Source organism: Vombatus ursinus, unplaced genomic scaffold, assembly GCF_900497805.2.
Source record: "Vombatus ursinus unplaced genomic scaffold, bare-nosed wombat genome assembly UNPS02010461.1, whole genome shotgun sequence".
Taxonomy (NCBI): domain Eukaryota; kingdom Metazoa; phylum Chordata; class Mammalia; order Diprotodontia; family Vombatidae; genus Vombatus; species Vombatus ursinus.
In genome coordinates this window covers 4,856,824-4,882,873 of record NW_020950239.1, presented here as the reverse complement: position 1 = coordinate 4,882,873, position 26,050 = coordinate 4,856,824, and the positions used below count along the sequence as shown (strand labels likewise).

The following is a 26,050-nucleotide window of genomic DNA, read 5'->3' as shown; positions in this document are numbered from 1 at the left end:
GTGTGTGTGTGTGTGTGTGTGTTTTCATGAGTAGGCTAAGGGTATAAGAAGGGTATTTGTGTGTGTGTTTGTGTGTGTGTGTGTTTTCACGAGTAGGCTAAGGGTATAAGAAGGGTATTCCAGGTATGGGGAATAGACTGAACAAAGACATTTAGGCAGGAAATTGAGAGGGTTTTGTGTATGTTTGGTTTTGAGACGGGGCAGTTTATAGTAAGAAGTATGGCATCTGAGATACCACACTCTCCTGGTTTTTTCCTCCTATCTATAACTTGTTCCCATGAAGATAAGTAAGATTGAAAGAACAAGTTACAGATAGGAGGAAAAAACCAGGAGAGTGTGGTATCTCAGATGCCATACTTCTTATTGTAAACCGCCTGTCTCAAAATAGCTCTGAGAAGAAAGGAATTAAAACAGGATGGTAATTCAGCCCATTCTAAACAAAATTACAGCTTTTCAATTTCAATTCATACTAGATTCCACTCTAACTCCCATTAGGTTTTCTAAATTCCATATAAAACCATTATTTCCCTAAAGCGAGCCAGAAATGGGTCTACCAGAAACATCCCTAGACATTTTTCCTGGCATATAATAAAAGCACAATTCCTTTCTTTGGAATTTATATCACTAATATGACCATATTATTGTCCCTCTACACTAAGGAAGCAGCTTCGATTCTTCAGGTGTAGCTTAGAGTTAGATCAGAGTACTCCTCATGGAATACTGATCCCGTGCCCTGGGCACTTCCAAGAAAATAGCTCAGGACTGAAGGACTTGTATCCCTTTGTTTTCCTCTGAATTGGAAAGGTTTCTGACCCAGTGGATCTTAAAAAGGAAGTGACTCCATTCCTTTTCTCCTTTCTACCCAACCCAGTAGGGATCTATTGCAAAGCTTCCCTGTTTATATTTTACGTTGCTTTTCACCTAGTCTCTCTTTACAAGCAGGTACTAAGAAAAAAAATACAGTTAACCTAAATGCATGATCGGTCTGTACATATTTCCTTTGGTTAAATACTATGCTGAATGAATTTATGGGTCTCTTTATATGGCATTAGGAGCCCTTGAGACCTTTTAGGAATCTTTATTGAAAGGTACTGGGGAAGGAACTTGAAAGAGCAACGCATATGCCTCTGTAGGACCCTAGAGAACTTGCCAGAATTGGGAAGATAGACAAACACACCAATTGTATCCTACTTTAATTGCTGAAGTCAGCAAATGTTTAACCAGGGGAAAGAATGTGGCAGGCATCAGATTGGAGAATGGCTTGTGGCATGCTGATCCTGTGCCCTGGCCACTCCCAGGAAAATACTGGCTGACTGACAGCAAAGGGGGCTTCTGTATGGTGAGGAAGACCACTAACAAGGGGAATAGCTGGCCTGGCTTGCTGGAAGACACGAACCTGGAAGAAATCGTTTGGATGATGCAGACCCGACGTGAAGCGTAAAAGGCCTGTTCTGGAGGCCAACAAACGGAATCTTATCTTGATGCATCAGCCTTCTGTGAGAGCATTACTAGACTTCCTATTTCCTTTTAAAATTCTTTATTATGTACTTATGTGTGTGTTTAGCTTTTCTTTTGTGTAGAAAAAATAGAGAGCTGTCTCCTACCTGACATTAGACATTTTGTGGGATACTTTAGCGAGGAGCCAAACCTAAACTTTAGGCAAATTTCCTAGGGGTTCTGAGGCATGGAATGTAAAGGATCTAAAAGTGTGAGAAAAGGAGGTTAGCCCCATTCATTAAAGGCCAGAACTGAATACAGTGACCGTACATGGATCCAGAGCAGAGGGGATCCATAGTGGAAAGGGAGATGGTGAAATGCTCCAGGCCCCTGGGCCCAACAGTGGTTCTTATTCTTACACAAATGCTAATTAGTAATTCACTTAGCTCTGAAGGAATAAAAGAGAAAGGGAAGGGAGGTACTAGATTGTTGAGGGTCTTGCAGAGACTTGAGTTTTACTTTTTCCTACAAGCAATAGGGAGCAAAAGAATGTTCTTGAACTGGGGAATGACCTTAGGAAGCAGTGGTGAATGAAGAGGAGATAAGATCTATGAACTGTGGAGAAGGGTAAGATTAAGAGAGCTGGCAACAGATTAGATGTGTAGCATGAAGGAGAGCCAAGGACTAAATGACCTGGTAGCGTTGTAGGACTAATGTTAGTCAGCATTCTCATGGAGATCTCACAAGGGGGCATCTTGTATGTTTGGGGGAGAAAGGAGAAGAGAACTCCAGGGCGAGAGAATCCTAACTAAAGCAAGCAATTTTTTACTCAGTCTGGGTTACATAAAAAATTTTCAAACACACTTCTAATTACTTCATATATTTTTTCTCCTTTTGATATATTCTGTTCACTTGTAAATAAATAACCTTGCTTAATCTTCAGTATAGCTTACATGGGGTAACAGAAAGAAAATAGGTATTAGAATCACACTTTGATTTTGATTCTATTTTAGGGTGATGGAAAACAGAATTTATTGGGATCAGGTGTTGCATATCTCTGAAAGCAGGGACCCAAGCTAGCCTGGGAACTGAGGTCAGAGCACTCTGTGTCCTGATACAAGGGTTCAGTGATCAGTAATATTCAGAAATTAGTAAAGGAAAATTCCTGAGAATATTACCAACTCGTCAGCAGGTGCTATGGCAAATTAATGAGATTAGCAAGCTCTGTGGCTGAGAGTCAAGGTATTTATTAGGCCTTAATATTTCTCTACTTTGAAATGTTGGAAAATGTGAAAGAAAGATGAAGTTCCAGAAAGATAAAGAAACAATCTTAAGCCAGGAAAATTTTACAGTTCATATATATACACATATACATGTGTGTATATATATGAGACAAATTTTCATGGACTTATTGCTGGTAGTCTCAACAGGAATCTTATCTGAGGCAAAAAAAGATAAGGACTGTTTTGGATAAAGTTGGAGATACTCATAGGATGTCCAGGAGACATTTTTTTTTCCTAGCAAAATGTACTTTTATTTCAGCAAATGCTACTTTCGCTCTTAGAGGAGATTAAAAACCTGAAAGAAAATAGTTTCTTTATTGCCATATGCGCAGTCAAAAAAGTATGAATTTTATCTCGTCTTAAAGAATGCAGTCTCCTTGTCCAATTAAAGCCAATTACAAGAGAGTTAAATTTCAAGGCAAAACAACCCTGAAACGTAAGGCCAAACTCTAAACTGCAATGGGATTGAGAAACTTGTCCATGAGATATTTAGGGCTAGATATTTGGGAATATGCATTGAAAAACAGGATGCTTGAACCCATGGAAGCAGAGATCAGCAGGGAAAGAGAATGCACATAAACAAATCCAAGCCAAGCAACACTCGTTTCGAGATGGGATGAAAATCTGGCATAACAGCCTGACAAAATGTAGCGAGACAGGTGGGAAGACAAAGTCAAGTCACAGAAGCCAGGGGAGAGTATCCAGAAAACCGGGTGGGGGGATGGGGGTGTGTGACAACATCAAAAGTTACAAAGCTTAAAAAAAAAAAAAAAGGCTACTGGATTTAGCAGTTAAGAGATTGCTCTTATTGCTTAACCTGGAGAGCTAAAAAGCCAGATTGAAGGGGATGAGAAGGAAGTATGTGGTGAAAAAAACATAGATCCAGGCTTTTTAAGAGTTTGGCAGTGAAAAGGAGATCTAGGACAACAACTTGAAAGCTATCAAGGACAAGGATAAAGGTTGCTTAAAAGATAGGGCAGATCTAATTATGTTTATCGACAGTGAGAAAAGAGACAGCAGAGGAAAAACAGAAAATAAGAGCAGGAATGGTGCAGGTTAGAGCATGGGGAGGAGGATTTGTCTTGGCAGAAGTACTACCTTTGCCTCAGAGACAAGTAAAAGGCGGGATGAGTGAAGATGTAAAGGGGTTTATGGGTGGGATGAGGGAAACTTATGACAGATGGTTAATTTTTTTTTTCAGTAAAGTAGTTTGATGTCTACAGGGAAACAGGTGGATTTGAGGTACTACTGAGGCCTTACAATTAAGATCTGGAATAACCGAAGAGTGTGAATCAATTAAGGAATAGCTTGCCACGTAGTACCAAGGGCTCAGCTGAGTGCCCCAAGAGCACTGGATTGGCAGGGTGTGAAGAGTGGTAGAACAATGAAGGCAGGAGAGCCAAAGGTGCCATACAATGTTACTGATCTGAAGGATGAGGGGGGGACAGGTAGGCATGGCAGGTCATAGGGATAGGAGGAATAAGGCAGAGGAAAAGAAAATTATCAAGAGAGGGGAAATCAAAATCATGCCAGTCTTGTCAGTTATCTAAGATAGGACCATACCTGTGGAAGGCTGAGGTAAAGATACAGGTCACACAAGTTGAGGATGATGAAGAAACTGAGGCCAGGGGAACATGTCCCCAAGTCAGACATGGCCTTAGGTGAACAGGAAGACTGATCAGCATACTGATTATATTCCAGCAATGTCCTAAAAACTAACAAGTTAATGTCATGAAATGCCGTGAGGTCAGTGAAAGAACATAACTAGATGCTGAATGTAAATGACTAATTTTTTCTACCTTCTTGGATTTAGATCTGAACAATGTGTATTTCTATTCTTCATGGCCCTCCAGGTGTAATATGGGATGCTTTTTTAAAGTCCTTCTAATAACTGAAGTTTTGGCTGAGATAGTAACACCACAACCAACTTCCCTTCATCTTACTGCATTCCTTCTCTCTTAATGCCCAATCCCAAATTCCCCACATCCCCCCTCGAGTGCTGGGGAGGAAGAGTGGCATAGAATAAAGCACATTGGATTTGGAGCCAGAGGACATGAATTAGTATCCTACCCCTGCCATTTACTGCCTGTGGGACTTCAGGAAAGTCTCTTCGATTTCTCTAGGCCTCAGTTTCCTGATCTGAAAAGTGAGGTGGCTGGATCAGACGTCCTCTGGGCCCTGGCAGCTGTAATCTTAGGCCTCTCCTCCAAAACCCTTTTCTGGGTATATGATTTCATTCACTTAGTATTTCAGCATGGAGATTTTTTTTTTAATCCTCATATGCCCAAGACGAGCAAATTAGTACACGAGGCCACAATGATTAAATCATTTCCCCTCTTTTAAAACATCCCCATTTTGAACATCCCAAATCAGACTCAAACTACATTCATTAGCAATTTATCATTTATGCCCCATCTGTTATTCAGGTTAATGGATAACAGTAGAACATTTCAATCAGGTCAGAACCCCCACTTAATAAGAAAGCTCTCTACCTTGCTAGTAAATGCCCACTTCCCTCCCTTTACCCCTCAACTCTACTCTGAGCTACAAGAGTACTAAAGTGAGTTAAATCAGCTTCCCTCCTACTTGTTAAACATTGACTTACCCAAGGTGAGTTGTTATTTACAAAACATACAGCTTTTGGAGCTTTTTGATTTTAAACAGATACCTTATAAAACTAGTTCATCAATTATGACGCTTATTTTCAAAATGAAAGCATCTCTGAACTACCTCTTTATAACCCTTTTCAGGGTTAAATCCCAGGCCAAGTTATTATGTATGCAAAGCTCTCAGCCACCACCCTAACCAAAGAACCCTCATTCTGTCCTGGTCCCAGAAAAAGAAAATTTGACAAAACTAAATTTACAATAGGGTGAACTTGCTTTGCAAAGCTATTTACGTTTTAGGACATAGGATGCCTGGAGAAGGAAATAATCATCCCAAAGAAGTGAACTGGTGTAATATTAGGTGTAGCAAAAAATTAAGTACGGGAGATTTTTAAATTTCGGTTTTTTTTTCTTTTTGTAGGGGCGAGATTAAATAAATGGCCAGGTAGCCAATTATGGACAAGACATGGGAAAAAACTGATAAATAAGGCCCATTACCTTCAATCTTATCCCTTAAGCAAAGCCCATATAGGGATTATAGGCCATACTGCAATAAACTTGTCCAAACAGAACCCTCAAAAACCAGACCCTGAATTAAGTCTTTCTTTCCTGGAAACAATTATCTTTGGCAAGAAATTACCCCAGGCAGATAGGAGGCCAGCAACAACCAGATATTACTTGACCAAGTTGAAAAATGCGTTTTGTTTTTTTTTTTTAAACAAGCCTACACCCTAGAAAATCAAAAAGGATAATCAATTTGTAACTAGAATGAAAAATTTATTGGTTCGAAATATATTGCTTAGAGCTTAAACTAGGCTTTATTTCAACTTGATGCTCTTTTTAACTCCAGCACGAATGCCAGACAGTTCACCAGCGTATTTGTATTCTTCTGTGCGAACCTGAGGGACCTGACCCCTTCTCCTAATCTTGGCTCTCCTGAACTTCTCCCGATGTTTAACCCTGGGATTCCTGTCAATCTTCTTCCGTCGGGGTGTGAGTCCCTTATTTTTGGCAATCTGGTACGTAATGGCCCTCTTTGCACTCGGATCTCCGGGCGCCTCTCCCTCCTCTTCCTCGGCGGCCTCCTCTTTCTTCCTCTTCAGGTTCAGCCTCTCTTCCATCTCTCTGTAGTGCTTCCGAGCGGCTTCCTCGTCCTCCTCGGAGTCGTCCGCGGGGCCGAGGGCGGCGCTGCCGGCGGGCGTCTTGGAAGGGGGCTTCCTCTTGGGATCCGCGGTCACTCGCCCACCCGCGGCGCCCCGCGAGAGCAGACGGCGGACCTCCCCGGCCAGTCTCCGGTCCACCGGGGCCAGCTTGTTGATCAGGCTCCGGTAGGTGACCAGCCTCTCGATGACGGGGTGCCCGTGCACGGGGGCGCGCCGGGCCTTGAGCACCAGGTAGAAGCTGACGTTGAAGCAGTAGTGCAGGTAGAGGCTGTACTTGGTCTGCAGGTACCGGCGGCCCTTCCCGGGCGGCACCGCCCCGGCCTCGGCCAGGCGCAGCAGCGGCTCCAGCTCGTCCTTCAGCTCCGTCAGCTTGGCCTTCAGGTCCTCGATCAGCTCCAGCAGCTCCGGGGACTCCCGGCGCAGCAGCTTCAGCTTCTCCTTGGCCGGCACCCGCTGCAGGTCGGTGACCACGCGGGTCCGGGGCTCCTCGGCCCGGGGCTGGGCCGCCTGGCCGAAGGCCTGCACCCAGCTCAGGCCGAAGTCGTCCTCGTGCAGGGCCTGGGCCAGGCGCCGCTGGATGACCTGCGCCTCCTCCTCCTCCTCCCGCTCCTCCTCCTCGGCCTCCTGCTGGCTCTGCTGCCCCTTGCCCTTGGCGGCCCGGTAGTCCGTGTCGTAGTAGAGCTTCTTCCTCCGGCCCCACGACAGGCTGGGGTCGGCGTCGGCGGCCTCGGCCTCGCTGAGCACGGAGCTGCCTCCCACGCTGCCCGCGTCGTCCTCCTCCTCCTCCTCCTCCTCCTCCTCCTCGGGCACGTCCAGGCCTAGCACCTCCTCCTCCTCCTCGGGGTCCTCTGCCCCGCTCTCCCCGTCGCTCCACGAGGGCGCCAGAGCCGCCTGCGACCGCGCCTCATGGAAGGCATCTACCTGGTCCTGGAAGTACCTGGGGTCCCCCGGCGAGGGCGGCGGCCCCTGCTCTCCCTCCTCCTCCTCCTCCTCCTCTTTTTTCTGGGCCCGAGCTGCCCGGCGCTGCCCGACCCCACGCTTCCGCGCCTTGCCCACCATCGCGGCACCTGCTCCGGGAGCTGCTCGCGGCTCTGGAGCAGCCGGGTCCGCGCCTCTGGCAACCGCGCGGCTCCGACAGCGGACGTCTGAGAGCGATTCCCGCCTCTCTTCCGGTTCCCAGAATGCTTTGGCGCCAGAGCGCCTGGGGCACTTCCGTCGACGGTCTTTGGACGTCATCTCCGTCCACGTACTCTTGAGCGTCACGGACTTCCGGCGCGCTCCCAACCACGCTCCACACGAGCATGGCGGCGAAGCCGGATCGGCTTCTCGCACGAGCGCGCACGGCCACATCAGGAGGGCGGGGCATCGCGAGAGCTCGCGGCCGCGTCGCGGCGGGGAGAGGGACTGAGTGGGGGGGGTGACTTCCGCCTCCCTGCTTAGCCCATCCACGCCATTGGGCCGTTCGGTTGTCCATCAGCGAGCGGCGCCTGAGCGGCTGCCAGGGGGCCCTCGGGCTTGTGGGAAAGCCCCGAGCCTGTGAATCCTCCTCGCGGGCAGGAGCGGCGCCCTCTGCCGAATAAGAGCCGCAGTGTGAGGAGTGCTCCAGGCGCCCGGAGAGGGCCCCCAAGTAAGGAACGGGGCCTGGGCCTGGTGGGTCGCCGGCGCTCAGTCAGGGATCACGTGAGCGCCTGCTGTGTGCCGGGCCCTGTGCTGAAGCGCTGCGCGTACCGAGAAAGGCCAGAGACGGGGCCCGCCACCAGCGCCCGACTGTGTGCGACCCCGCCGGGGGCAGGATAAAGAGGCCATGGAGGGCGGCCGCTGGCAGCGAGGGCCTTCCCGTGGGGGCTGGGAGGAGGGAGTGCAGAGTCCCTCCGCCAGTGCAGGTTGCCACCCCTCCGCCCGGGGTGCCCCACGGTCGGAGGCCAGGCTCGAGCCCCCTGCCCTTTCCCTAGTCGTCTCGAGGCCATCCTCTCCGGCTCCTGTTGTGACTTTTTAAATGGTTACTTTTCGAGGAGCTTTACTTTTATAAATTCTGAATTTAGCCAGCACCCGAAAGACGCTTTTTCCTGTAAAGTAGAACAGAAGAGAGAAGATTGCCCTTGAGTCTGTACTGCTCACAGCTGTCTTTTCAAGTGTCCGGGGGGTCCCAGAAGTTTGCAGTGATGTTTTAAGCTGTAGTAGTGTAAGAAGACCAAAAATAGCGCAACATTTTTAGTTGTTTAAAAGTCTTGTGGTTTTTAGGGTCCTCTGACCCTTCGTGACCCCATGTGGGGTTGTCTTGGCAAAGACGCTGGAGCGGTTGCCATTTCCTTCTCCAGCTCCTTTGACAGATGAGGAAACTGAGCTAAGTGACACAGCTCGTAGGTATCTGAAGGCAGATTTGAACTCAGGGCTTCCTGGCTGAAGAGCCAGCACTCTGTCCACTGCCCCATCTAGCTGCCCTGCATTAAAAGCTTTCGTGCAGTTTTAATGGCTTAAAAAGGCTTAAAATAGCTTAGAAAAAGCTTAAATTTTTTTAATATTTTAAAAGTCTTAGTACAGTTGTGAGCTTTAACAGCACTTAAATTATAGGACTTGGGCCGTCCTATAATCACTACTTGTCTTATGTATCATCTTCTCGTTTTCTTGTTCCTGCTGACCTTGTTTCTGGTCTCTACTGCATATTCATTATTAATTTTTTTATCAGCGGAAACACATCCCTAACCTCAGTAAAGTGAATGGTCTCGTAGACTGTTGCTACCACACTGCTTGAGGTCCTTGGATAAGAGACTGAAAGGACTGCTTTCATAGTTGTACAGGTTTCTCCTCTCTTTTCCCTTGTCTTTGAACTGGGACTGTTTTCTTATTTTGATAATAAATTCTGCTACTTGCATTCCAGACACTCCCCTTTTCTCCCACAGCTGATCATCTTCTTTCTCTATCCCTCCCTCTCCTATGAAATGATTTATTTTTACTTCCTCAGTTGTTGGGAAATGCTGCTGATTGGTTGTGTAGTCTAAGCTATCAGTGAAAGCAGATTCCTTTGCATTATAATAAATACCAGTTTGGCCTCTTGTCTTTGACTCTAAATCATCAATCCCTGATAATAGGTTTGCCTCTTCCAAGATGTTGAGACAATTCCTTAAACTTTTGATCTATTAATTTAAAATTCAATGACCCTTTCTCAGGCCTTTTCCATGACACTGTTGATCACCCCCGTCTGCTGGACTCCCTCTTCCCTAGACTTTTATGACTGTTTTAGTTTTTCTCTCGAATCACTGATTCCTTCTCAGTGTCTTTTATAGGACCATCATCTAATATAAAATCCCCTATGTGTGGGCATACATACAGGCTCTGTCCTGGGCTCTCTTCACACTCGTTTAGTGACTTGGATTCAATATCATCCATATGTAGATGGCTCCCAGATTTATACATCCAGCCCTCATCTCATCCTGTCTGAATTTCATTCCTGCGTCACCAACTATTTATTGGACATTGGATAACTCCGACCCAACATGTCCGTAATGAAATTCATTGTCTCTCTCTCCTCATCTCTGGCAAACCACCCTTCTCTATTTCTGTTGACGGCACCTCCATCATAACCTTGGTGCTGTCCTCAATTCTTTCCACTCCTTTATCCTGTCATGCAGTCGTCTGCCAAGTCTTGTGTATTCTAGCTATGCGGTGTCTCATGTCTGCCTCCTCTCCACGTGGCCCATCAGTCTGGCGATCGCCTCTCAAGCCTTGATCATCTCCCCTGAGCTATAGCAATAGCCTTCTAATTGGCCTCTCTGTCTTTAGTCTCTCTTCACTATGTGACCACGTCACCCTAATGTTCAAGACGATCCAGTGTCTCTGGTCGCCTGTTTAATACATTTAATTTAATTTAATATTAAATTTATTAAAATAACTTTGAGTAAAACTTAATATGTTTGTCTTTGAAAACTCTTCACAATTTTGTTTGAGCTTACATTTTATTTCTGGCCAAAAAAGTAGACAGGGAAGGGACTGTTTTTGTATCTTTAGTGTCTAACATAAGTCTGGCTTGTAGCAGGCCTGATGAGTATGTGTTAAATAAAATTGAATGTTTTAGATGCTTTAAAGTCTTTACAAGGTAAATTCTGGAAATGTTTCCAATGAGCATGGGGAAAACATGGGGAAAAAAAAAGCCTCTACTACTAAGGAATTGATGTTGTACATTAATCCCTTTAGGCATTCTTCCTATCCCCCTTCATCTAACCAGATTCCATTACTTTCTGTTCTCACACGTGGCATTCCTTCTGTCTCTGTGTCTGTTCCTGGGCTACCCGCAGTACTTGGAATGCACTTCATTCTCATGGCTGCTTCTGAGGTCCCTTGGTTCCTTCAAAACTCAGCTTAGGTACCATCTACAGGAAGTCTACTAGTGTCTTTATATTGCTTCTGAAATAGTTTGTATTTACCTTGTTATCTTAAATGTGTAACTGTTATTTCCCCAGATGGTGTTTAAATTCCATGAGTGGTTCCCAAAGTGGGCATTACCACCTTCTGGGGGTCACTGGAACTATCCAGGGGGTGGTAATAGCCTCAGGAATACTGGGGGGGTGTTGAATAAAAATAAAGGGGCAGTGGAAGCATAAGGAGAGAAGAGAAGAAAGTTTTGAAAAACTATTTGTACGTGTTTCATCTGTTGTGTAACAAAGTCATAATGATTCATTATTTTCCAAATAAACACACAAAATGCAAGTTGTAACCCATCAAGGGTCAAGTACACCGACAGGTCTTAACAAGCAAGTATTGGCAGGAGAGCTTATCACGCATTGTGGGGAAGTCCAGCATGCATTGGCAGGAACATATGTGTGTAATGACTTGTTTACAATACAATACTGTATGGTTCCATAATGCAATATAGCACTGTCAAAATTTCAATGCAAGAAAAACCCCACAAATTTACAGTAACTTATTAAATGTAAGATGAGTCATTTAAAATTATTTAAAATTTTCTTGAAATGATGCAAATTTCATGGTTTAAAGGATTAAACCATGAAAGGATTAAAGAAAGTAAATTTCCAGGGAGGCCTGAGTAATTATTTTTGGGAAAGGGGTCAGTAGGCCAGATTAGTTTGGGAAGCTCTGTAATGTGAATAACACATAAAGGGGATCTAGAAAGTTGAGAGGGGAGGTAATGGGGAGGGGCAAGGCTGCTGCTGAGAAGATGGAGAAGTCCAGAGTGAGGAACAAAGCTGGGAGTGAAGAGAGCGGGGCCTGGGCACCATGAAATGGTGGTTTTGGGTAGGGGCTTAAACGAGGATGGGGGCTTCACAGTAGTGGCATCACTGGGGTGGGGAGTTGCTGGTGAGGGTAGGGAGAGAAGTCCAGAGAATGAGGAAAGAAGTGAGAGGAAAAGGAAATTTTCTAGACTTTTTGTGGGCACAAGTATGAGTCCTTTCTGTATGCGTGTTATGTGATAAATTGGTTTCATTCTGTGTTCTCTTCACAGTGCTTCGCACAGTGCCTGGCACATGGGTGCTTAATAAATGTTTGTTTATTGATTGATTCTTCCTTGTATGTAATAAGTCTGTTTTAATAAATTTGTTCCTGTGACTTGTTGGTTTGGGGCTTACAAGGAGTCTGAGAACACCAAGACAAGAGCTAGAAAAGAGCAGATGTTCCGGGAGACCCTACTCTGGTTGCAGACGTGGGCAGTGATAGTATTGCTGATAGATTTCCAAGATACGTATTCTGCCCTTGAGTCACAAATGGGTTACATTTTAATGGCATTCGTGGTGCAAGATAAGGGGAAGAAAAGGAAAGAAAGTCCCCCTCTTATTCTTTCCTCATTGCCATCACTGTCTGCTCCAGATACACAGACCGTTCTGTCTTCTTCAGCTCTTTCTGTTACTGGCCTTCTCCTTTCCACCCCCAACACCGGGTCTTATGGGGACAGACAGACTTCATTTTCCTAGTTTTTCAAATAGAAAAGGCAGAGAGAAGGAGTGCTTGCTACAGAACCAGAAACATTGACTAGATATAATCTAATGAATCAGTCCATTTTAATGATTAAATTTGATCAACTTCATGGCCAAATCCAATAAAATGTACAGAAATTGGTAAGAAATGAATGAGACCAATGTACTTGAATGTTTGCTCTTTTATGCACAGTAACCTTTGCTGCATTTCTGAAGAGTGTGCCAATTGCCAAGTTTAAAAAAAGAGTTAGACTCTAAGAGTTATCATCCTTTTTTTGGGAGGGAGCCATCATAAACTGGATTATGGAATTGGTTTTCTTTGGTGATGTCAGTGGACTTTGAGAGGACTTGTGACTCCCTCTTTCTCCCCTCCCCCCCGCACCTTTCTCTTCGTTTCTTTGGAGCGTGTGGACTGTCCTACACGTTCAGCGTTGGCATTTCAGAGCAACAACCTTAGACGCAGAATGGTTATGACTTATTATGCTCCTGCAGATTAAAGGTCATATAATCCAAGCAATCAGAGCAAGAGCCAGGACTAGAACCCAGGTCTCATGACTTCCCTCCACTACTCACCCAAGGTATCTCCCTCTCCACCATGCACGCTCAGATCAAATGTCTGAAGAGCTTTCATCTTGGACTTCAGTTGCTGATAACAGATAGTAATTTTGATGACAGTGGTGTATCATACCCGGTCGTGCTGAATGAGCTCCCAGAGGAGGAAACTGTGTTTCTTCATTTTTGCGGCCTGAACTCTGCTTCTGGAACCTCCCACTTGGGGTCACTGAGGTCTTGAATCAGTCTGCCTGGCCGGAGTTAAAATCTACAGGGAGCAAGCTTGTGGTTGCATGTTGCTCAATTCTTGGTTATAACCCATTATATTAATTAGTCGACCACGTTCCCTGATGCGGTCACTCATTATTGTACCCTGTTTCCTGAATGTCTTCTTTCCTTTTTCACAGCTCTGTCATGGTCTGTGTGGTCAGGCAGTATTTGAGGGTTAATGGTCTCCTCACTCTCTGGTGACTGAGTGGTTTTCTGTTATTGTCTTGGGAAATGTTCCTCAAGGCCTAGTCTTTTGTCTTCCCTTCCCTAAACTCCTTCATTTATTTACAGTTACAGTAAGAGGTTTAATACATGCTTGTCACTCATACGTCGAGCCCTTTACTGTTCTGTGTGGCTCATCTTAGTCATGACACCAGGGAGTCATATGCTAACAGTCCTATGCAGAGTCACGAGTGACTTCTGATACCATTTCCTGGTAAAGCAAAGAAGCGTTATCTCATTTGGTCTCTAATGACTGTGTGTCCATAGATGTCCCATATTAGGCCTTCCTGGCCATCAGTTAATAATCAGGATCCTGGTTCTTTCTCTCCACGGCCATCGCCACTTCTTTTCTTTGACAGGCTTATCTTCCTCCCTAACTCTTGGGATAATGCATGTAACAGTATATTCTTTTTCCCATTTTTCACTGCTTTAAATTTTTAGTTTTTATCTGCATACTTAGTTTTCATATTGTTTTCATTTTGAAGTATAGTCTTCTCTTCCTATTCAGTGAGCCCTCTATTGTAACAAAGAAAAAAAAAATCAGTTCAGCAAAACCACATCAACTAAGTCTGAAAATATATGCAGTATTCAACATACATAGTTCCCCCATCTTCTATTAGTACAACAAACATGAGTGAACATGAACATTTCACTATACAAAGAAAGACACAAAAGAGGATTGATTGTACATGGAATGGAAATGAGACTTTAAGAGGTTTACTCTGCTCTCTCTCCGTCTCTTCTTTTTCTGCCTCTGCCTCTCTGTTACTCTCTGTGACTCTGCCTCTGTCTTTCTGTCTCTGTCTCTGCCCACACCCCCTTTATTCCCCCCTTCCCTTCTCTCTTTTTCCATCCCTCCCTCCCTATTTTTAGTGTTTTACTTGAGATCTAGGTGGTCTCTCTCAAACTGCCAGCAAGGGGAGGAGGGGAGAACATCTTTGACCCCTCACCCCCCACCAGCAATGTCAACTGTATACACATAGCAGTGAGAGCATGGGCTTGCCTAGGCTGATGACTTTTTTTTTTTAAACTTCAAGAACAAAAGATCATTGCATCCTAAGATTTTTAAACTGAAAGAGAACTTGAAGATAAGAAAACAGATCTTACACATTCACCTGAAGATAAATGAAAGTGAGTAGCTGTTGTTAAGGTATTACTGCAGAACACATAAATTGCCCCTTCCCTTCAAAAGACAAGACTGGTTTTAATGCTTGGTAAATTTATTAAATTGAATTGCTGGTGAGGCACTAAATTCCCGTCAAAGAATTTCTTTTTTGTTCATGGAACAAGTAAATTAAATCCTGAGGTTTGTTTTCCTCCTAATCTAGTAGGTAATTACTTTTTGATTAAGTCATGGTGCTTGAACATGCTTATGAACTTGAATGAGAGCTCTTTAAGGCTTTGGATATGAAGGTATAGACTGGAATTTAGGACTCTGTTCTCCTAGTCTAGTTCTTTCCCCTTGAAGCCATAAATTTAGAAAGGAAATATTCAGAAAATAAGGTAATTCAGTCATACTATACAATAAACAGTAAGCTAACTTGCCAGACAGTTTTACATTTTGTAACTATTTTCAAAATTGATATGAGTCTGTCTGGTTTAGTAACTGGTAATTCTATAACCAAAAAGTATTTTTAAATTATTATGTTCAAATAATATAATGTTAAAAGAATGAATGCCTTAACCAGAATATAGCGATGAGTTTTGTTTTCTCTTACCTAAAGGGAAAATCTTTTCTAGAGACTGTATTTACAAAAAACTGTATATAATAGGTTAAATAGCTAGCTAATATTGGAAATTTTTTTGTTTTCTAAATTCAATTTTATTTTATTTTTAGTTTCAGATTCTGTCTCTCCTGTCTTTTCCCCCACCCATTGAGGAGAAACATTTCAAATGATTCAGTGCTTGTCATCAGACATTAACTGGTGATAAAAGTCATACTATGCAAAGTTTTTTCTGTATTACTAATAGGGTTCACCACCGTTATTTTTACATAGCTCACACTGGCATTCTTTAAGAACAGTTTTATTCTCATTAGTTGACATCAGCCAAACCAGAAAAATTCATTGGATTGTTAATCAGATTACTGAGGCTGTGAGAATATTTGCCGGTCAAATATATTTCATACAGCCCTAATGGACATTTTTCCAAATTTAGCTTTGCCAGTATAGAAAGAATTATTCACTCTTCTGTTCCATTCTTGGTTCCTTGATACTCATGCCTGACTTTTTTTCTTTGCATAGATGTACTGGGATTTTTAGCAGGCACAGTCTCTTTTGTCTCAGCCTTTGGTGGTATCTACACGGTTTACTCCATGATTATGACTGTGGCAGCAGCTCCAGTATCACCAAGTGTTCCCTTTATCTCTCTGATCCTTGCAGGCTGAAAGCAAAAATGGAACTCCTGTTTCATGGAGGCATTCAGCATAAAATGTCTACACTTTGCTTTTTTTAAATAATCCACAAGATTTTAGCCTTTCAGATGGGAAGAAAACTGTCTGTCTCTTTAAGACTTCCAGGCCTTCTTGAATTCACAATTTATCCAGACTAACACATTCTCATCCTCACCTACTTATGGCTTTGGCAGTGGGAGGTGCCAGGGTTATAGACTTTTAGTATCATGATGATGACTTCCCCAATCTCTCCTCTAGTTCTCTGTTCTCTCCCTAAATAAAAGCCCTCTTTTGTAATAACAGTAGTCACATAACATAAATGCACATATTAGCTGTATCTAAAAGTGGATGGCTCATTTTGTTCTAGTCTATTGCCTGTCTGTCAGGAGAGGGGATTCATCAGTAGTCTTCTGGAGTCGTCCTTAGTCATTGATCACAACAAAAAAATGCTTCTCTCCCTCCCTCTCTCTCTGTCTCTCTCTTTCTCTCTCCAATATACACATACCATCATCATCATCATCATCATTATTATCACCATCATCATCTTTTTTCTTTGATTTCTTTGGGATATAAGCCTAGTAGTGATACTGTTGTGTTAAAGTGGATAGAACTGGACATGGAGTCAAAAAGACCTGAGTTCAAATCCTACCTCAAACAGCAATGTGACATTGAGCAAGTCACTTAAACACTGCTTGCCTCAGTTTCCCCATCTGTATAATGGGAATAGTAATGGCTCCTACTTCCCAGGGTTGTTAGGATCAAATGAAATTTGTAAAGTCCTTTACAAGTCTTAAAGCACTATATAATGCTAATTATTATTATTATGTCAAAGGATATGGTTACAAATGTTTCCCAGAATGATTGGATCACTTCGCAGTCCTACCAGTGGTTCATTACTGTACTAGTCCTTCCTCTTACAAGAAATGACATTTTCCCCTTTTCTCATCTTTGCTGATCTGATAGGTGGGTGTAAAGTGGAGAGCTGTGCCCAGTCAGCATGTGCCCACAAAGGTTCTCCTTCCCCTTATGATTTCTGTCCATTCTATATAAAAAGAAAACTTCAGGGTTTTGTGAGCATTATCTCATTTTATCATCAGAACTATCCTGGGAGATAGGTTGTGCTATTATCTCCATCTTACAGATGAGGAAGCTGAGACGGATATAGGTTAAAGGACTTGCCCAGGGTCACACAACTAGGGAGTGTCTGAGACTGGATTTGAACTCAGGTCCTCCTGACTCCAGACCCAGTGCTCCATCTACTGCGCCACGTAACTATCACTAGGAAGAGAATGGAAGGTACATGAGTCTTGAACAAAGAGCTGTTGATTCATCTAGCTAGCATTTAGGATGAGGCTAAAAAATGGGAAGGCAGGCAGGAATGGGTTTGGGCCCTGGCAGCTCCTACCTGGTCATATTCCCTAGCTTGAGAAATGCAAGGAGAAATAAGAGCTAAGAGAAATTTTAGTCTGAATTTTTCCTTGGACAACTTATATGTCTAGATATGGCTATATAGTGAAGATGTATGTATGTATGTATGTATCCATGTATCTATCTATCTAGGCTTATATGGATAGATGGATAGGTTGTCTAGGGATGAAGGTCCAGATATGTCTATCTGTATCTCTGTAATCTTTCTAATATTTTAGTTACCTCCAAAACCAAAGACAGAAGGGGAAGGGGGTGGGGAATTACACCACACTGGTTTTTCTGTGTTCTTCTATCTCTAGTACTTGACCCTCTGGGATTTCATTCACCTCTCTGTTTATAGTAAGTTTATAGTATAGTATATAGTACTTTTTTGTTTATACTCTGTAGTTGTTTATAGTATGTTTATAGTATTGTTTATAGTTTTTTGTTTACAATCTGTCATTTATAGTATAGTATATAGTATTTTTTGTTTATAGTCTATAGTTGTTTATAGTATAGTATATAGTATTTTTTTTTGTTTGTAGTGTTCAGTTCATTCACTTCTTTCGTGGTGTGTGTAAAAATATAGCAGGTTGTAAGAAATTTTGAAAATGGGAAAGAGTTTTTTTTAAAACTCTTTTTCTTTCCTCTCCCTGTCTGTCTTTTATTTTTTCCTTAATGCTAAGAGTAGTAACTGGCAACTTTGCTTTTAGGGTTAATAATAGACAGCAATTGATTTAGGTGACTTTTTTTTACAGTCACAGAAACTCTCTGTATTATTTTTAGGTGCAGGAAAGGAAGAGGAAGAAATGAGGTGCAATTGTTAACATCTGTTTGATTTTAAACTAGAAACCATTTTGAGACTACTGCTACTTCCACGTTTCTTGTTGCAAACTAGAGGGCTGTCTCTTAAAAAAAAACAATGTGGTTCACAAATAATATAATGATAAATATTTTAAATGTTTAAGCAAGCAAAATAAATGTGTCTATGGAAATATGGGAGAAACAGGAACAACTCTTGAATCTGTTAATTGACAGTGGTCCAGTTGCAAAGTCCTTACTTTAAAAGGAGTGGAAATTTTGCCTCTGACAAAATTACAGCACTGCCTCCTTTCCCAAAGGAGCTAATTCAAGCTAATTCAAAAGTATATTGCAGTCATTTTTAAAACAAGAGTCACATTTGAATCTTATCTTGTTCCATACCATGTAAAACATTGAACATATAAGTGTTTAATAGTGCTCACAAGTGCATTAATGCTTAATAAATTAGATTTAATGTATTTGCTGTGATCAGTCTTAAAACATGAGATCAGAATACTATTACTAATTGTTTCTTTGAAAAAAAATTATACCTGAGTATTGGGTATCAAAGGAGATAATTTATGTAAAGCTCTTTGTAAGTTTTAAATGCCAGCTGTAAATTCCCTGCTGTTTCAAACATTTTGAAAAGGAATAATTAGTAAGCAGCCACAGTTATTTGATGTAATAGCTGACGGAGAGAAGTTCTTGGAAAATCAGTCAAGAGGAAAGTAAATAATTTTCAACAAAGAAGTAAGCACAGCTTAGTGCTTAGTATAAGTCAATGAGACAGATAGTCTGCCCACAAAAATCAATTAAATGACAATAGGCAAATCATTAAACTATCTTCCTTCTCTAATTGCACTCATTCCAAGTTCATTTGCATGTTCCCTGAACATGTTTACTATGTTCATGCCTCCTTGGTTTATGCTGAGGATGAGGCAACTGGATCAGAACTTATGCCTGGTGCTCCTAATCCCTCCATCTTGTTGCTTACGGATGTTTAAGGGGGATGAGCCATTGGGGTGGGTGGGGTTTAATATTCTTAGAGTATAGATTTTTGAAGAGATACATAATAATATATCTGCACATGTATATTATATATTGGTAATGGAGAAAATTTAAACCCACCCTATTTGAATCAGTTCCTACATGCTAATTATTTTGTTTATCAGCACCCATGAAATAACTGATTTTTGAAGTGCTGAAGTAATATGATAGGAAGACCAAACAATTATTATTTATTACCTCTAGAAGGATTTTATGTTAATACACATGAGTGTCCTATGAACTGGAGGGAAGGAAGGCCTTGAAGTGTATGAAGTGCCTATTGCCTTTTTCTACTAGCTTATTAGTATAATGAGTCAATCAGATAGTTTCATGAGCACTTTGGAAGGCCTGGACACCAGGGAAAGGGGAGTATGGGATGAAGGGCAGGGACTGAGGAATGTGGGGATCGCTGACTAAAGAGGGGACCCCAAGTTGGGGCTTTCTGCTCCCGCCACAGTCATTGCTGTGATTGGCACCTTGCTGGAATGAAGCCAGGATGGAAGAGAGCGCGTGGTCTTGTGACTGGACCCTCTTGTAGTATGATCTGCTCTGGTCAGAAGCCAGCTGAAAAGCCATTCCTCACGAGTGATCAGTGGCCCAGAAATAGTCAGAGAATACCTTTGAATGCTCCAAAGCCACGTGGAGGAATGCATCAAGTTGAGCGTGTTGAGTGTGCTCGTAAAGGCAGGGTTCTCATTGGCTAGTGTCCTGTTATCCAGAGCTTCCCCTTCACCTCTTTCCATGCTCTTTGAGAGGAGGGGATTGTATTTGCACCCCTAGTGCCTAGCGCAGTGCCTGGTACAAAGTAGGTGCTTAATAAATGCTTGTTGGTTGATAGCTTCTTTCTCTTGATTATTTCTCTTTATCCTGTCTACAGCTAGATGTTTGCGTGTTGTCCCTCCCATTAGACTGTGAGCTTCAAGGGCAAGGACTGTCTTTTGCCTCTCTCTGTATCCCCAGCTTAGTATGGTGCCTGGAAAATAGTAGGCACTTAATAAATGTTTATTGACTTACTGACTAACTGCTGTCATAAAATTTACTATGCTGGATCCATGAAGAGTCTGATGTTTCAATTTCTTATCAAAATGTTTACAGGACATATTATCATATTTTTGTAATAACCCAATTAAATCCAATTGGGGAGAGAAACCATATGCTTGTAATATGATATGATGATGATGATGATAATAATAATAACTAACTAACTTTTATATAGAGGTTACTTTGTGTCAGGCACTGTTCTAAGTACTTTACAATTATTATCTTATTTGACCCTCATGATTACCCTGGGAGGGAGGTATTATTAATGATCTCCTTTTTACAGATGGGGAAACTGAGGCAACAGAGATTAAGTGATGTGCCTAGGGTCACAGCTAGTAAACGTCTGATATCTGATTTGAACTCGGTTCTTCCTCAGTCTAAGTCAGCTACCTAGCTACCCCTGTTTATAAATTATTTCAACATAGCAATGATAAATAAATATTGGGAATGCTAGACTGGTACACTTGAAATATTATAAGAACTAGGGAGAGGTCTTCAGTATTCTGGATAAATTTTCTCTGGAAGATTTATAAGAAATGGATGAGATTTGGGTAATGGAACTACATACTCATGCAAGCATGTCAAGAAATGCAAAGTAAAAATAATAGTAGTAGACATACCATGTTAAGGTTTGTGAAGAATATTATAAATATAATTTCATTTTTATCCTTAGAGCTCTGTGAGGCAGCTACTGTGGGGATTATCTCCTTTTGACAGAGGGGGAAGATGAGGCCTGAGAAGCTCAGTGACTTGTTGACAGTCACACACCAGTAAATGTCACAGGCTGCGTTTGAATTGAGGTCTTTCTTGGACCCAAATCCAATCATCTTACCATGCTGTATGTGATATAAGCTGAACATGTGTGCAGTGTTCCACTGAAGCTGCTTTCAGTTCATCATGGCTGACCATTCAAATCATGCACTAAGCGTCCATCCAGTGGTTCACTTTACTGCTAGACATGTAAGGGAGACATGCATCTCCTGCAAAAGCAGCCCAAGTACCAAGAAGTGAACATTCAAAGGGTGCAGAACTCCTGCACTGGGGTATCATAATCTAATTCCTCTTCATTTTCTCTGATCCTTCAGTGCAATGAGAGGATGCGGTCACTTTGAACTCAGCGTGCTAGGGGTGAATACTTAACGTGTACTCTACTATGCTTTTTGGAGCCTTTCCCGGAGTCATTTGGGGCTGGATGAAGAAGGGCTGACAGTTTTCCCCTGGCTCTTTAATTATTCTTATCAGGGATGCTAATGGATGCCCAGACCATTGCCCTGTATGGCCATCTTTTCTTTTTCTCTCCCCAGCCAAGTTCTACATCTAACCACCCCGTCCAGTTATCTCTATGACTTTCATAGCCTCCTTTTAAAACCTGCTTTCTAGAACCTTCTCATGATTAGTCTTCTTGCCTAGAAATCAGGCAGGTTCTTCCATGCTTGGCCAATTCAAAAGTATATTATATTATTTTCTAAAAAAGCATTATGCTAGAATATTGTGTTATTGCATACCCTGTACAGCATTAAATATATAAGTATTTAACAGTGCTCATAAGTGTAGTGGTGCTTAATAACCCAATCCAAGCATTGTGGGAAATCAAGTCCTAACCAGACTTCCCTTAGATATGCAAATGGAGAGAACAGATTAAATTAGTATTGTATCAGATTTATCAGGGCAGGCTTCCTAGGAGTTATGAGCCCCGTCTTAGACGGGGTTATGACTGTGGATGGGCACAGAAGAAGACGGGCAAAGACAGAGATGTGGCCTTGGGATTTAGAGAGTCCTACACAGCAGAAGGCAAGTGGGGTTGATTTATTTGGGCCAGGTTTGGAAATGAGAAACTAATGAGTTTTCAGGACCCTGAGCTAAGTGAACATCTTTACAGGTTTTGGTTGGATGTGGTGATAGTAGGGAAAGGAGTTCCCAGGTAGGAAATGGTGCTTGAGAATGACTTTTCTTACAGTTTTGTGTAAAATGTATTTGATGAAAGAGAATCAGAGACAAGGAGACCAGTTATGAGGCTGTTATACATAAAAAGTTTCCAGATTAGCCACTAATTTGAATTATTCATTCCACTTTTTCCATCCATTAGGATAATTAAAATCAGCTCTGTTTGAAATTCAGCATGTTGTATAGGGTGGGAAAACAGTGATTATCAGAATAGGAGAAGATAATGATCAGCTGGTTTCTGTTTATAAGACCTAAATTCTCAGAAACAATGAAAGCTTTGGGGCAATGACAAAGACAGGAACAATTCTGTGTTGCCTTGGGGGAGCCTTCCCTGTGGGTAGGCAGATCAGGCAGTTGCTCATGTGTGATTTCCTTGGTGCTTCCAAAGCTAATGGCCAAAAAAGTATGTCCTTGCTCCACCCCCAAACCTTAGGAAGTTAATGCCTTGACTTATACCAGTCCAATCTGTCCCTTTGATTTCAGCCTTTGTTGCCCTGTTAAAGCAAATCAACGTGTCCACAAGCATTCATTAAGTGCCAGGCTCCATGCTAAGCACCGGGGATGCAAAGGAAGTCAATAGATCATCTCTACTCTTAAGGAGCTGCCATTCTAATGAAGGAGAAGGTGGGCAAAGCACAACGAACAAACACGATATAGGCAGGATAAATGGAAAATAATCTCAAATTAATGAGCACATATGCCTCTGAGAGGAGTCATTCTTTGAGCTGAGGGAAGAATCAAAGACCACTGAGATTTTTAGTCTGCGTGGCTTGGAGATGGTGGAATCGTTGACTGAACTGGGGAAATTTGGCAGGAGAGCAGATCGGATGATCAATCGGGCAATGACACATCCCACATCCCCATCATGGACTTGTGGGCTAACCTGGAAATCCAAGCAACATTTGTAACATGTTTATATGGACAAACACTTTGAATTCTAAGCAACTCAATTATGAATGAACTTCTGCAGGACCATAACGTCTTCGAAAACTGGGGGCTTCCTGGAGAATTAAGTGGTGACAGTTTGGCATGATGGTAATTATAAATGCATGGAAGTTGAACGTATTGTCTGAGCAACTGTTTTGTGTATTGAATAACAGTTTTATGAAAACAACTGCAGGTGTGAGTTTATTTAAGAGCAGACCACAACACAGGTGCTGCTCTCCTCATAAATATTTAACCACAAAATGAAACTTTAAAAAGCCTATTTGGAAAATAGATGGAAAATGACAGTCTTCAGTTAATCTTTGTGTCTCTGTTTTTATTTAATAAATGTTTAACCTAAGGAGTCTAGGATAGAATTCTTCCTTCTGAAGTAATTTCCTCCTCCATTTGTTGCCAGTATGGGATCTAAAAGTAGGTTTCAAACCCACTCAAGTGACTAAATAGAAAACAAAAATCTTTGGTAAAGCCTTGACTTAAGAACAGGTTTAGATTATAAAAATGCAATTACAGTATAATATTGAATAACAAAACCATTCCCATGCAGATATGGTGTAGTGTATTCAGGAGACGTGGATTAGAATTCTAAATCTACCACTAACTGGCTGTGGGACCTTGGACCTGTCATTTAACTCCCGGCATCGGTTCTCTTATTTGTAAAATGAGGGGGTTGGACAAGAAGATCTCTGAAATCTTTTCTGGCTATAAAATTCCACAATTCTACAACTAGTAAAACAAACAAAAAAATTATAAGAAAGTAGGACTGGGTAGTAGTCTTGTTTTAAGGGACATGAGTATTACCATTGCAGATTTAATAATACCTACCTCTGCTGGGTCCAGGGGCTGGGGAGCTTTACCCTCTCCTTCTCCACTAATGGGACCCTCTCAGATCTGTACCCAGGCCTTGTTTGGTCCTGGAGAAGCCTACCTAAAAGATGGGCCAGGCTCTTTCTCTTGCACTCTTTGGCTCTTTATTCACTGACCCTGGACCTCTGGGAAAATTACTTGTAGTTTAGGTTTTGCCTCGTGTCTAGGGTAGGGGGGAGTGGCGTTAGAAAGGTACTCCATGTACAATGTAGATCAGGTATGGGACAGCTATTTATTTCCTCTACATATAAGAAACAATAAGCAAAAAAGACTCACAAGAGTACATTGACTAGGGGAAGCTAGGTGGCACAGTGGATAAAGCCTGGAGGACCTGAGTTCAAATTTGGACTCAGATACATAACACTCACTAGCTGTGTGACTCTGGGCAAGTCACTTAACTAACCCCAATTGCCTCACCAAAAAAAAAAAAAAAGTCCATTACTGAAGAAATCATTGAGTCATTAAAATGTGGTGCAGTTTGGAGGCTTGCTGAATAGACATTTTACATTTCATTGCTGTCCTGAGTCAACCAAACTTCCCTCCAGGTCTGGTCTTTTGACAAACCAGGCTAGACACTGAGCTCTCCCTTTTTTGGTGGACATCATCTCTGGTAACAGAACTTTTCTCTGCTATTAGTTATCTCTGGCTAAGTGATCACTACATCCCGACCTGAGTGAGCACCAGGCAAAAGTTCTTTGCTCTTTCTTAGTTCCATAATACAGCATGTCACATTTGATTCTACGCAATTAAAATGAGGAAAATTATAGGAGTCACTTTCAAAGCTTTATCTCATTTACAATATTTTCATCTGTTTGCTGGAGTCTGGCTTTGGGTATGAGTCCTAAGTGACATGGAAGAAGGAAAGCTAGAGAAAGATAACCTGGTTAGTCCTGCAATTAATGCAACTTTAATATAAGGAAATTGGACTATAATATCTCTGGAGTCCTTTTAAACGCTATGATTCTATAATTCAGTGGTATGTAGCTTGAGTCAACTTTGCATTTATTAGAATGAACTATTAGAAACTTTCTGTACCACTTGGAATCAGAGAGTGAGGATTTGGGGTTTGTATGGTAAAACCCTTCCTACAATATGCCCAACCTGAGGTTGGCATTATCAGATAGCCCAACTCACCTTTGAGAACAGAGTTCAGCCTTCTCATTTCTTGATGGCATACAGAAGTAAAAGAAATTTGGAAAGTAGAATTGACTCTGTTTGGATGTAACCAGATTAATCCCCCTTCATTGACTGATGATACTCACTTAAGTTATTTTTCAAAGCAATGCACTAGAGTTGGTCTCTCTGAGTCTTCTGCCATTTTGTTGTCCTGACTGTTCTTTGAGATCCTGGTTCGCTCTTTGTCCCCATTTCCCTTCAAATCCTTATTGTCTCTGGGGTTTTGGTGAGAAATAGTGGCTAAAGACAGTCGGGGTTAGTGAATCTCTCCTATTTGGTGGTGAAGCCTTCTTCAAGCACTTCCTTCATCCCTCCTCTGAGAAGTCCTTTAGAGAACAGATAAATATCTGACATGCATCTATGCATGTGTGTATGTATCTACACACATGTATGTCTATATGTATGTATGTTCATATGCATGTATACACACAGCAATTTGAGCAGGAGAGTAAGACATCAACAACTAAGAGGATTCTGGATGTTTCCTGTCAGAAATGCCACACAAGCTGAGCCTCAAAGGAAGCAAAGGCCTAGAAGACACAGAGACAAGTTTAAGGGGGTGATTGGGAAGTTTTTGATCAATTAACCTGATTAAAAAGGTCTCTATGCATCAGTTTCCTCATCTGTAAAAACGGACTTGATGGCCTTCTAAAGTGCTTTCTAGCTCCGAATCTATGATTTTATAGTCCAAATTAGATTTCAGGGCCTAGACCTTTGCCTGAAACAGAGATTTTTAACCTGGGATCCATGAATATGTTTTAAAAAAAAATTAGTTCAGTGTATTTCAACATAATTGTGATCCTGTGTATTTTTTAATCCTCTGTATTTTATGTTATACATTTAAACCATTATTCTGAGAAGGGGTCCATTGGTTTCGTCAGACTGCCAAGGGGGCCTATGACACAGAAAAAGGTTATGAAGTTGTGCTCTCTGGCCATCTGAAAGGTTTCTCCTCACAGAGGTGGGCGCACAT

At 42.1% G+C, this 26,050-nt stretch overlaps 1 protein-coding gene across 1 annotated transcript; it reads right to left on the bottom strand.

Annotated features, from left to right (window-relative positions):
* Nucleotides 1–6,082: 6,082 nt before the first annotated feature.
* Nucleotides 6,083–7,572, bottom strand: UTP3 (UTP3 small subunit processome component). The gene has a single exon (XM_027854541.1). The coding sequence runs from the start codon at nucleotides 7,546–7,548 to the stop codon at nucleotides 6,145–6,147; it is 1,404 nt and encodes a 467-aa protein (XP_027710342.1). The 5' UTR covers nucleotides 7,549–7,572; the 3' UTR covers nucleotides 6,083–6,144.
* Between the last annotated feature and the right edge of the window lie 18,478 nt (nucleotides 7,573–26,050).